Genomic DNA, 14,263 nt, shown 5'->3' with positions numbered 1-14,263 from the left:
TTTTAGTCTAGTATCTTGACTCTGTTACTGTTTCCTTTTCGCCTATAATATCCTTCCTTGGCCACTGTTTTGTTTTGGTTTTTTTTGTTTATTTATTTATTTTTTTTTGAGGTTGGTATCTCCATGTGAACACATTCAAAGTTCCTTTACTTCTCCTGTTCTTGTACTTATGTTGGGATGTTTAATACTTTTCTAACATTACAGTTGATAATAAGACCTTTTTGCCACTGTGTTTTTTCAGCTTAAATTACTGAATTCAGGACAACATACCTTTTAAAAATAATTACTGTCTTATTTTATTATTTTTCCCTCTTTTTTACATACATGTATATCTTTTATTGACGAAGCATTGGTTTACAACATTGTATATGATTTAGAGATATAGGATCTCCCCCTTCAGGTGTTGTTACCTCACCACACCCACCGCCAAGACACCCATAATCTTCTACCGTAGTCCATTGGGCCCTCTCCCTACTTTGATCTCTTCTCTCCCACTGCCCCTCTCCCTCTGGTAGCCTCACTGTTCTAGTCATATTTCTAGGGTTTGTTTTTGATTTAACTTTATCTGGCCCTTTCTTTTGTTTCTCTATATTTAAATTCTCTGTATTGTAAGTTGCCACATATAAGTGACAACATCCAGTAGAACTCTGACTTATTTCGCCTAGAATAAGGCCCTCAAGCTCCATCCATGTGGTTGCAGATGCAAGGGTTTATTAGTTTTCATAGCTGAGCAGTATGAAATCTGTAAGTTTAGAAACTTTCTGAGATAATTTATTTAAAGGATATTGTAATTGTAGTTTATTAATATTTCTTTGAGTATATAGAATACATTTTTGAAATATTTCCTCTGAGAAAGAGATGTGTATCAAGTAGATTAAAACTATAGACAACATTAAAAATTGACCTCGACATTTGAAAATGTATGTCTTGGTATCTTCAAAAGTCCCCTGTATTCAGATACTACTGTGTCATAGAAATTTCTCCATAAAATTAAGGAATTACTGAAAATTGTAAAGCACTACTTTGGACCATTTATGAGAGTTTATGTACCTTATTATATATTCTTACTGTATTTCTGAGTTTAGATATTAAAGTATTGATTATTATAATGTCCTTAGTTATATTCAAATGACTACTATTCAAAAATATTTTTACATGTATTCAAATTTTGACATGACTGATGCCCAACCTTAAAGAAAGTAAATAGAATGAAGTAATTTTATAGCCTGCTGTTTTGGCAAGAAAATGTAAATACCTATTATTAACAACTTATATATACAACGGTTATGCTTGATTCTAAGCAGATGGTTAGGTTTTCTCAATTTAATTAAAACTTCTCATCTATATTTTGTTTAGGAAAACAGTGACATCATGAATGAAAGCCTGGCATGGCAAGAGCAAATCCTTGAAAATGAAGAAGCCATTGCTCTTAGCAGAAAGGATAGAACCATTCAACATGTGGAAGTGTTTTGTTATGTCAGGTATGAAAAATAATTATTTAGGATAAACTAAGTTAATGACTTCATATCCATACTTCTTCAGAAAAAGCCAACAGTAAGAATTTATATTCACTAGTTGCTACAAGACTAATTGATATGCTGGTTTGCCTTCTTTAAAATAAAACTTTCATTTTTCTCTGCTTAGATGAAAATAATAATAGCAGCAACATGGTATATTAATGCTTTACAATTTTCCAAGCTCTTTTAGATAATTACCTCATTTGATCCTTAGAATAATTCTGCACTAGGATAAAGCTGATAGCATTAGTTGTATTTTTTTTTACAGAATTCTCAGTGGAGCTCAAAGAAATTAATTTGCTGAAGATCCCATGGCTTGATAAATGTCAAGACCTTACTTAAGCTGTATAGTGGTACAGCTCAAGGTTAAAACCCAAATGTTTTTATATTCGAGTCCAGTGTTCTTCCAACTATACCATTCTTATTAGATAATGCTCCCTATAACAAATTGGAAAATTCTAATTTTGAATTTAAAAAATCAAACTTTATCTTTTGGTCTATGGTCAGGCGTGTTATCCATTGCACAAACAGCACAAGGTGCTCTGGTGATAGACTACAGGTTCTTTTGGTAGTGAGAGAACTATGGTGACTACATCTGAGGAAAGAAATCATATACTGGCAAAAATTAAATGGATGTATGAAAAAGGAACTTCATTAAAAAATAAAACAAATGTTTAAATCTAATCTGTGATAAGTAAAATTAAAACAAATACTAGGAAGAGCTTTCTTGGATTTTTAGATCTCCAATCTAGGCTCCCACAGAAGTATTTCCATTTTAAGTTCAAAATTACAAAACAGAACAACAAAAGTTTTTTTTTTTTTTTTTTTTTAAGTTTTACACTAGAAAAATGAATATTGAGAGAAGACCTGAGAAATAAGAACCGGGTATTTATATTAATACCTCAGTCCCATATTTTCACTGTACATGAAAAACTGCTTCAGAAGTAAGCTGCCTTGGGTTTTTAAAGCACACAAAAGCTCTACCTCAAAGAAGAAAAATCAAATCCAGTGGTCATCACATTTGGGTATATATTTTTGTAAATTAGAAGAGAGCAATGGGAGCTAAGAATTTCTCAGTGTCTCCTGAGAAAATTCATTGTTTGAAACAACTGGAGTAGTTTATTTTTTCAGGTTACATGGTTGATAGGCTAAAAACTAACAATCACTTACTTTAGTGCCATCATTCAATTAGTTACAGATTCTCGGGGTTTAGCATATCAGATTGTCAGGCTTTTTAATAGTAATCCGACCTTAAAACCCACAGCACTAGAGATTCTTTGGACTATACTCTGCCATCTTACATACCCTTGTGGCAAGTATGGCTAATGATGTGACCAGAACTCATGAAAAATGGTTTATTTCCTTAATCTGTGTTCGTCTTGCAGTTAACTAGCATTTTTTTCCTTTGTTAAATTTCTGTGATTTTCTGCAAAAAATAGCTTTTGAAATGTTAAGACAAAAATTGTAATTTATATAATGCTAAATGTCTTCCTGGTATAACCGACATTGAATAAAGTCAGTGTAGACAGATTTATAACAGAATGTGATCTCAACTGAAAAATCATATACTAAATGAAACCAGGAATAAATATTTAGTAACTCCATTGTGTCCATAAATACTACTTTATGATAATATAGTGACAGTCACACTGTGGCCCTTTGAGAAGTACTTTTTGATATTTCAAGACCTCTTATGTCTCTGTTCTTCATAAAAATTGAGGTTTTTGATTTCCAGTAATTGACACATTATGATGCAGAGGAAACATCTCATTTTCAATTTCTCATCTATTTTCATTTTTGTAACTTCTCAAAGTGAGCAAGTAAATATTGCTGATTGAAAATTTGTTTTAAAACAAGAATTGTGTCTTAGCTATATGGTCCTCCCATTTGACCTGCTAGGATTGTGGAATAATAGGTGAACTGAGATAATATTCTATATGTCTTATTTACTTGGAAAAATCAGCTAGTTATTTAAAGTCATAATAAGCAAGAAGACACCTCAGAACATCCAGTGGAGTAATGTATGGAAAATCCACTTGTCTGTAACTTCTATATACATGGGTAAAAAGGAATAATAAAACCTCACTTAGCTCCAGCCAGACTGTGTCATCCTTAATATTTTGCATTGTGGCCAGAAACTTGGAATTATGTGAAAGTGATAAGGCCAACATAGCTATAATCACAAAGATTTACTTTATGTGAAAGAGTATCACCCAGGACCTACTGACTTAAATCAAAGGCCTGCTTAGTACATATTTCTGATAATATTGTGGTTTTCCCACCTACCATAGTAGTTTAAAACAGTAAATAGGAAATGGGTATCTGTTAGAGGCAAATACACTGAGAACTATCATAGTAAGACCAGGGTTGTAGTTCTGTCTTTATTGTTCAACTTCTGCGTGATACTGAGCAAGAGTTATCTCTTCTCTTGGTCCCTGTTTTACATTGCTGTTATTTTACATGCTAGTTGATAGACTAACGAAAGAGAAGTAGATGGCATCAGCAAGCTGGCAGCAAGCTTTGGGCCATTTAGTGTAGGGTTAAATGACTTGTACAAGAGGATCTCTGAAGTATATCACTGTTAAAACACAGTGTAACAGTTGATGATCATAATTATATCCTGAAAGGTAAATTATGTTTCTATTATCTATTTGAAAAGGTAAGTGGGATTGAAATACAGTTTAGAGAAAAGAGTATTAAAAATGATTAGAATAAAAAATACATCATTTTAAGAGATTGGCTTTGATTATCTAGAAAATTTTCTCATTTTCTTCCTGTGTAAGTAAGTAAGGATATCACTATGTAGTAGATCCTTGATATCCTTTTGGGATATATCCTAAAATCTTTGTATATATCCTTTTGTACATAATAAAAAATATGATACGGGTTTCTGGCTTTTTCTTATTGCTCTTTTGGTATAAGTGTTACTGATGTTAATGTTACATTTTGTGGATGGAGGGTGTGTGTGTGTCTGTGTGTGTGCATTTACTTTTCTATAGCTTTACCTATTTGGGTGTATGTATCTATCATCATAGTCAATTTAGCGAACAAACAGTTCCATCACCAAATGGATCCCCATTGTTACTTTTAACACATGTTATCTTCTTCCTACCTTCCTTTTCATCCCTAATTCCTGGAACCCCCTAATCTATTTTCTAGTTCTGTAATTTTGTCATTATAAAATGTTGTATGAGTGGAACTATATACCATGTAACCTTTTGTCATTGGCCCATCTCATTGTGCATATTTACCTAGAGATTCATTCAGATTGTTGCAGGTATTAATATTTTTTTTCCACTAGCTACTTTCAGTATTCTTTATCTTGAGCTTTTTTTTTTAATAGTGGCATGATTTATTTATTTATTTGTTTGTTTATACATGCACTGGGTACAGTCAGAAGCACGGGAGGGTGAGAAAATTCACCAGAGCCAGAGTGGGGAGCAGAGCAGGCAGAAGGACCGAAGTACACTGCTGAGGGGAGCAGTGGGTGGCAGGAGAGGTCTGCGCGCCATGTGGGACCCTTTTCTGGTGGCCGGGGAGCAGACAGGGATCGAACCAGCACCGCAGAGGCCCCGGGCAGCTTTGCAACCCAGCGCTTAACCGCTGCACCACTAGGGAGGCCCTATCTTGAGCTCTTGATGTAGATCTTAATACATTTCAATAAACAGGTATTCCTGTAGCTTCATGGACTTGTATATTTAGTTCCTTCCTTTCCCCAAAATGCCAGAGCAGTCCTGACAAAATGAGGCCCAACAATGATATCACACTCTCATGCTATAAGCAATACTACAAAGCTGTGGAATCAAAACAGTATGGTGCTACTGGAATAAAAATAGACACACAGAAGAATGAAATAGATTTGAGTCCAAAAATAAACCCATACTTATATAGAAAGTTAATTTATGACAGCAGAGCCAAGATTATACATGGAGAAAGGAAAGTCTTCAACAAATGGTATTGGGAAAACTGAACAGTCACATGCAAAAGAATGACACTAGACCACTGTCTCACTCCATACTCAAAAATTATGTCCCGAATGGATTAAGCACTTTGATGTAAGAACTAAACATAAAATACATGGAAGAAAACAGACAATACACTACATCACATTGACTTCATGGATGTCTTTGGGGACTCCAACAGCAAGAGAAAAAAACCAAGAGTAAACAAATGGACTACATCAAACTAAGAAACTTCTGCAGAATGAAAGAATATATAATTAAAATGAATAGGAGAAAATGTTCGCATCTCATACATCTGAAAAGGGGCTATCCAAGGTCTGCCAAGAACTCATACAGCTCAATAACAAAAAAAAAAATGGTCAGAAGAGCTAAATAAATAGACACTTTTCCAAAGAAGACATACAAATGGCCAACATGTGCACGAATAAATGCTCATAATCACTTAATCTTCAGGGAGGTGCAAATGAAAACCAAACCCCAGTGAGTTACCATCTCACTTGTGATAATGGCCCATATCAAACAAACCTGAAACAAGAAATGCTGGTGAGCATGTGGAGAAAATGGAACCTTTGTACACCGTTGGTGGGCATGTAGACTGATCAGCCCCTGTGGAAAATTGGTATGGGGATTTCTCAAATAAAAATAGATCTATTATACAATCTAGCAATTTCTTTCTTTAGTATCTACCCAAAGAATGCAAAAACACTAATTTGAAGAGACCTGTGCCCTCCTAGGTTCATTGCAACACAATTTGTCATAGCCACCCACGTTATGAGAATGACATCAGTGCCCAAATAGATTAAGCTGTGGTACACACACACACACACAACATAATGAAATATTATTCAACTACAAAAAAAGGTGAACCCTTGCTATTTGCAGCAACATGAATAGAACTGGAGGCGTTTATGCCAAGCAGAGTAAGTCAGAAGAAGACAAATACCATATGGTTTCACTAATAGGTGTAATAAGAGAAACAAAACAAAGGCACAGACAAAACCAAACCATTAACAACCCCCAGAAATTTGATTATAGAATTGAATCTACTAGAGCGGGAATGGAGAGTATAAAGAAGGAAGTTCCAGGGAAGGTGTCTAATGTACTACAATTGGAAGACTGATTTCCTTTGTGGTGGATGTGGTGGTAACATACATTTGAAGAGGAGTGAACCCTTACCTCTGAATAATATAAAGTATTATAAGTAGCAAAAGAGACAGTAACCAAAACAAAGAGAAACCCCACCGACTGGGAGAAAATTTTCACACACAACACTAAGGATAAAGGACTGATCATAAAAATCTACAAAGAACTGAAGAATCTCAACAAAACAAAGTAAATAATCCAGTCAAAAAATGGGCAGAAGCGCTAAAAAGGAACTTCTCCAAAGAGGAAATGCAAATGGGCCAACAGGTATATGAAAAAATGTTTAGCATCACTTGCAATCAGGAAATGCAAATCAAAACTACAATGACATACCATCTTACACCAGTGAGAATGGCACATACTAAACAAACTAGCAACAACAAATGTTGGTGAGGATGCAGAGAAAAAGGAACACTCCTGCACTGCTGGTGGGAGTGCAAACTGGTCCAACCACTATGGAAAGCTGTGTGGAGATTCCTCAACCTGCTAAAGATGGAGCTTCCATATGACCCAGCAATTCCACTCTTAGGTATTTACCCAAAGGACACAGAATCATTAATTCAAAATGGTACCTGCACCCCTATGTTTGTAGCGGCGCTATTTACAATAGCTAAGCTATGGAAACAACCCAAATGCCCAAAAATAGATGACTGGATCAAGAAGATGTACATATACACAATGGAATATTACTTAGCAATCAAAAAAAGATAAACTCATGCAATTTGCAGCAATATGGATGGATCTGGAAGGGATCATGCTCAGCGAAATAAGCCAGAAAGAAAAAGAAAAATTCCGGATGGTCTCACTCATAGCAGGAATTTAGAAAACCTAAATAAGGGACCAGGAGAAAGATACACTATGGGGGGCGGGGGATGGGGTAGGAGGGATTACAGTCAAAATAAGGGGGGTGTAATTGCATGGGGACTATAACCAAGATGAAAATGCATACAATGTGCAAAAATGAAAAATGATATAAAAATATATAAAATAAAATAAAAGCATTTAACAAAAGTAGATTCTTGCTCAGGGATCAGTAACCACTGGTTGAAGGCCAAACCTGGCCTATAGCCTATTTTTTTTTTAAAGATTTATTTATTTATTTATACAAGCACTGGGTACAGTCAGAAGCGCGGGAGGGTGAGAGAATTCACCAGAGCCAGAGCGGGGAGCAGAGCAGGCAGAAGGACCGAAGTACACTGCTGAGGAGAGCAGCGGGCGGCAGGAGAGGTCCGCGCACCATGTGGGACCCTCCTCTGGTGGCCGGGGAGCAGCCGGGGATTGAACCGGCGCTGCAGAGGCTGCGGGCAGCTTCACAACCCAGCGCTCAACCACTGCGCCACCGGGGAGGTCCCCCATAGCCTATTTTTATAAGATCTGTAAAGTAAGAATGGTTTTTACATTTGGAAATGGCTAGAAAAAATGAAAACAAGGGTAATAGTTTGTAATATGAATATTATATAAAATTAAATTTCAATTCCCCTAAAGTTTTATTCAAAAAGCCACACCCATTTGTGTATTATCTGTGAGTGCTCAGTCAGGTTACCTTACTTTGATCACAGTTTCCTAAACTGTACATATGCTAGGATTATTTTAAAGACTTAAAAAAAAGTTATACATTGTTATCTCTGACTTATATAGTTTTAAAATATTTATAAAAATATGTTTCCTACATATATATGTGTATATATGTATATATGTGTATATATGTATATATGTATATACATGTATACATGTGTATATATGTATACACACACACACACAGAGACAAGTTTTATTATTGCTGAGTAGTAGTCCATGTGGCGGATGATCAGATACTTTGTTATTTGTAGATATTAGGCCAAAATCTGTGTTTGATTCTTATACACGTCACTTAATATTTTATCAAGGAATAAGAAAATATACATCTCTTGGCCATAACCAATATTACATCCAAGACCATCAGCCTCCTGTGTTTTAATCTTTGATTACAAGATGTCTGAACAAGGATGCCAGTAGATCAGAGCAAATCCGTCACCATTGCTTGGAAAATAGCTCAAAGTACTTGGCAGTCAGTCACACCATACTCTAAACATTTTGTATCGTGCATTTTTTTTTATTGTTGTTGACTTTATTTCCTAAAATAATTCTGAATTGTTCAACCTAAAGGTTTTAATGGTCATTTGAACTTTAAATGTAATAAATTTGGCTATTGCAAAATTAGGCTGAATACTGAAATAGAAATGATAGTGATTAGTCTGATATCTATGATAGATGTATAAGTATCATTAACTCTAATGAACTATCCAGATTGATTTGCTCTATGTAAATTTTGTTATTCTGGATACCGCTTAAAATAAGTGGACTAATTTCTAGTTTGGACCAGAAATAGTTTTGCTCTACGTAGATTGTTTTTCACTGAAGAGAATTTAATAATTGTGCAATTGACTTACGGAAGGGAGGTGAAAAAGGACTAATATTTATTGGATATTATCTTTGTGGCAACTGCTGTTACTTGGTGCTTTACATATTTTATTTCATTTAATTTGTGTTTTAGCCGTATATAAGCTGTGGGTATATTTTACTAATGAATACAATTCTGAAGCCCCGTGAAAGCCAGAGATAGCAGTTAGGATTTGAACCCATATCTAACTCAAAAATTGTGCTGTTTCCATTGTATCATGTTGTATTCCAGGCAGCATGTAAATGCATGAATGCACATCCAGGGAGCCATGCCACCAAGTGAATAAAATATTTCCTATGTGAATACTAGCACCTTAAGTGCATTTATGCTTTTAATTTACTAGAATACTAAGTAGTATTATAAGGTAGCCCTGTTTGTAATTAAAGTGCCTAACTCCTCATTTTACAAAGGGATGAATCCTATACGTATCCTTTCATTGTTTTGACAGTAGTTTTATGCTCCAAAATGTTTTTGTATTTTATGCAGGAATAAAAGCAGCTCCTATTTCCAGTTGTAAATATTCAAGCAGATTATGAAAAGGCATAGTACAATAATTTACACGTAAGTCATACAAACCCAACCAAATCTTAGGTGAGATTCTTGCCTGTTAATTGCATAATACCATAGTTTCTTTAGTGAGAAAAGATTTTATCTTTCCAAAATATTGGCAAGAACTTGTATCTTTTCTGTCCATTTTTTAATAGTAGTACAATTTTTTTTAAAAAATTACATATACTACAATTCCGTTTTCTTTTGATGTACAGTTGAGTTTTAACTATTATAGAACCATGTAATTTCCACCAAAATGTGTATAAAGAAAATTTCCATCATCCTCCCAAATTCCCTTATGCTACTTATTTGTACTTCATGTATCCCTGCTTTTCCCTCATCATTTGTTGAAAATATTTTCTTTTTCCATTGACATACCTTTGCATATTTGTCAGAAAACAATTGATTTCATTGCTGTGGATCTGTTTCTGGATTTAATTTCATGTCTATACTTTTGCTACCCTGCTACACTGTCTTGGTTGCTGGAGCTTTATATCTGGTGATGTATGTCCTCCAATTTTGCTCCCCCAAAACATCATTTTTGACTATTCTTTTTCTTTTACTTTTCCAAATCATTTCAGAACCAGCTTATCTATATCTAAAAAAGATGCTGCTTGGTTTATGTATATAAACTATTAAATTTTCCAATCCCTCAATTCATTATTTCAGTGCTGTTTATTTTTTTATTTTATATATTTTTACATCATTTTTCATTTTGTACAATGTATGCATTTTCATCTCTGTTACAGTCCCCATGAAATTCCCCCCACCCATTTCACCTGTGTACTGTCACCATAGTCCCTTGCGCTCTTTTGATCCTACTCCTTTCTCCCTTCACCTGCTGCAGAATATCTCTGGTTTATAGTTGTCTGTTAATTTTGATTTTTACTTTATTATAATTACTTTCCCAGTGCTATTTATTATTAAAACTGTGAATCTGGTCAAATAGGGTACGAAAATGACAAGATTTTTTTTCCTTTTCACATCATTCCTTATATCCCCTTGCTGCCTTCCCTCTCAACCTCTCAATACCTGTGAGAATGGTCTATATCAGAAAGACCAGAAACGGCCTCCCCTGGTGGCGCAGCAGTTGAGCGCTGGGCTACAAAGCTGCCCGCAGCCTCTACAGTGCCGTTTCGATCCCTGGCCACTGGCGAGTGTCCCACTTGGTGTGCAGACCTCTCCTGCCATGCCCGCTGCTCCCTTCAGCACCCCTGCCTGCCCTCTGCCTGTTTGCCACACTACATGTAAAGCTCATTTGTCAACAAATTAAAAACTGCTTTCCTTTAAAAAAAAAAAAAGACCAGAAACAACAAGTGTTGGTTAGGATGTGGTGTAAAAGGAACACTTGTACACTGTTGGTGGTCCAGCCCCTGTGGAAAAAAAACAGTATGGAGATTTTTCAAAATAATAAAAATAGATCTATCATACCAGCCAGCAATTCTACTCCTCGGTATCTACACAAATAATACCGAAACAGAAATTTGAAGGAATATGTGCGCTCTTATAATCATTGCAGCACTGTTTTACAATTGAAATTATTGAAACAGCCTGTGTGCCCATGCCCAAGGACATGAGAGTGAGTTAAGGAGATGTGGTATGTATGTGTGTGTGTGTGTGTGTGTGTGTGTGTGTGTATAACACAGTCAGATATTACTCAGCTGCCAAAAGAAGAGGAGCTCTTGCCATTTCCAACAACATGGATGGAACTAGAGGGGATTATGCTAAGCAAAATAAGTCAGAAGGAGACAGGCAAATAATAGATGGTGTCACGTATGTGGAAAATAGAGAAAAAAAAAAGGGCCAGATAAAGCCAAATCAAAAACAAACCCTAGAAATCTTAAATGTATAATTGAGGATACCAGAGGTGGACGTGAAAGAATGAAGTGGGGATGGAGAACAACTGTCTGTGGTGGAGGACTATGGGTATCTTGGTTATGGGTATGCTGGTGTAACAACACCTTAAGGGTGTGATCCTATATCTCTAAATTATGTACAGCATTATAAAGCAGTGTTGCTTCAATTAAAAAAAAGTGAACCTTGGCACAACACCAAAAATAGTAAGGATACTAATGTTTTTATTACATATGTTTTCTGTAGTGCTAGCAATATTATCAAATTGTGCTGTTGAGAACAGTAATGTTTAATAGTTTATGGATTTAGAACAGATTCAGATAATAAGTTATCTTACACTTAGAGATTTAATTAAATATTTTGACTTTCATCTTGCAGATTGTTGGGCACTGGTTAATGCATTTTATTTACTTTCTAAGCTTGAAATAGAGAGCCACTGATGGCATCAGTTGCTGTGCTCATTTTCCACTGTCATGATCATGGTCAGTAATAAGTTACTATATTTTGTGTTATAGGTAAAGTATAATTAATTATACTGTCATTTCTTTTTTTAATTAATATTTTATTTTATATAATTCTTACATCATTTTTTTCATTTTTGCACAATGTATGCATTATCATTTTGGTTATATTCCCCATACAATTGCACCTCCCCTTATTTTGACCCTAGTCCTTCCTCTCCTCTCCCTCCCACCAGTACTGTCTCTCTGGTTTATAGTTGCTTGTTGATTTTGATTTTTACTTTGTATTAATTAGTCTTTTTCCTGGTCCCTTATTTAGGTTTTCTAAATTCCTGCTATGAGTGAGACCACCCGGTATTTTTCTTTTTCTTTCTGACTTATTTCACTGAGCATGATCCCTTCTAGCTCCATCCATGTTGCTGCAAACTGCATGTGTTTATTTTTTTCATTGCTGAGTAATATTCCATTGTGTATATGTACCACATCTTCTTGATCCAGTCATCTATTTTTGGGCATTTGGGTTGTTTCCGTAGCTTAGCTATTGTAAATAGTGCTGCTATAAACATAGGGATGCAGGTGCCCTTTGTAATTAATGTTTCTGTGTCGTTTGGGTAAATACCTAGGAGTGGAATTGCTGGATTATATAGTGAAGGCAAATATAAACAGCTGGGACTACATCAAATTAAAGAGCTTCTGCACAGCAAAAGAGACAATAGCCAAAGCAAAGAGAAACCCCAGCGACTGGGAGAACATTTTTGCACACAACACTAATGATAAAGGACTGATCACAAAAATCTACAAAGAGGAGATGAGACTCAACAAAAACAAAGAAAATAATCCAGTCAAAAAAATGGGCAGAAGAACTAAAACGAAACTTCTCCAAAGAGGAAATGCAAATGGCCAACAGACATGAAAAAATGTTCAACATCACTGTAATCAGGGAAATGCAAATCAAAACTACAATGAGATACCATCTTACACAGTGAGAATGGCACATATTAAAAAAGCTAGCAACAACAAATGTTGACGAGGTTGTGGAGAAAAAGGAACTCTCCTGCATTGCTGGTGGTAGTACAAACTGGTCCAACCACTATGGAGAGCTTTGTGGAGGTTTCTTGACCTACTATACTGTCATTTCTTAATCTTTAGGCAAGGAACTTCCACTGAAAGTTGTCACTTTAAATCCCTTATGAAACACATTTTGGTTCTTTGTTTTCAAAAGAGTGGATGTGAAAACAGACGGTGAACAATTCTGTAGAAAATTGCAAGTTGCATTTCATATTACTTATTTTTATTTTTAATGTTACTATGGCAGTGGTGCTATTGTTTATATCACCAAGGAGCTTTCAGTGTGTGATCTCAGAAAATCCAGGTATGTGTGTTTTGAATTGCCTCTTGACCCTTGGGAAGTTTAACAATATCCTATATTTTGAGAGCCGAAAAATAAAACCACACATTTATGGACAACTAATCTATGACAAAGGAGCAAAGTATACATATGAACAAGGAAAGCCTCCTCAATAAATGGTGCTGGGAAAAATGGACTGCCACATGCAAAAGGATGAAACTAAACCATTATCTCACACCATACAAGAAAATTAACTCAAAATGGATAAAAAACTTGGATGTAAGACCTGAAACCATAAAATACATAAAAGAAAACATAGGCAAAATACTCCATGACATAAACTTAAGAAACATATTTGTGGACTATTGCTGGCAGCAAGGAAAACAGAAGAATTTAAACAACTGGGATTATATCAAACTAAAAATCTTCTATAGAGTGAAAGATACAGTAACCAAAATGACGAGATACCCTACTGAATGGGAGAAAATATTTGCACAATGTACATATGACAAGGAACTGACATTGAAGATCTAGAAAGAGCTCATGAAGCAAAACAAAAATAAAACTAACAGCCTAATCAAAAATAGGCAGAAGACCTAAATAGGCACTTCTCCAAAGAAGACATACAGATGGCCAGCAGGAACATGAAAAAGTATTCATCATCACTTTTCAGGTAAATGCAAAACAAATCAAAACCACAGTGCGATACCACCTCACCTGTGAGAATTGGCCATTATCAAAAAAACTTAGAAATTTGCTGGCAAGGGAATAGAAGAAAAAGAAATGTTCTTATACTGTTGGTAGGAATGCAGACTAGCCCAGCCCCCATGGAAAGCAGTGTTGAGGTTCCTTAAATGCCCCAAAGTAGATGACTGGATCAAGAAGATATGGTACGTCTACACAATGGAATATTACTCAGCAATTAAAAGAGATAAACATATGCAGTTTGCAGCAACATGGATGGAGCTAGAAGGGATCATGCTCAGTGA

General features: G+C 35.3%; 1 protein-coding gene across 1 annotated transcript in view; it reads left to right on the top strand.

Annotated features, from left to right (window-relative positions):
* The window catches only part of CHM (CHM Rab escort protein), a gene marked incomplete at its 3' end in the record, with an annotated part of 193,218 nt that overhangs the window by 59,124 nt on the left and 119,831 nt on the right, over window positions 1-14,263 (top strand). The window contains exon 4 of the mRNA XM_084259085.1: window positions 1,357-1,481. Within this exon, the coding sequence (XP_084115211.1) occupies window positions 1,357-1,481 (125 nt within the window). The remainder of the gene's footprint in view (window positions 1-1,356; window positions 1,482-14,263) is intronic.

The sequence above is a fragment of the Talpa europaea genome (genome assembly GCF_964194135.1).
Source record: "Talpa europaea genome assembly, chromosome: X".
NCBI classification, from domain to species: Eukaryota; Metazoa; Chordata; class Mammalia; order Eulipotyphla; family Talpidae; genus Talpa; species Talpa europaea.
Note: the sequence above shows the minus strand (reverse complement) of the source record. Positions and strands in the feature narration are given on the sequence as shown.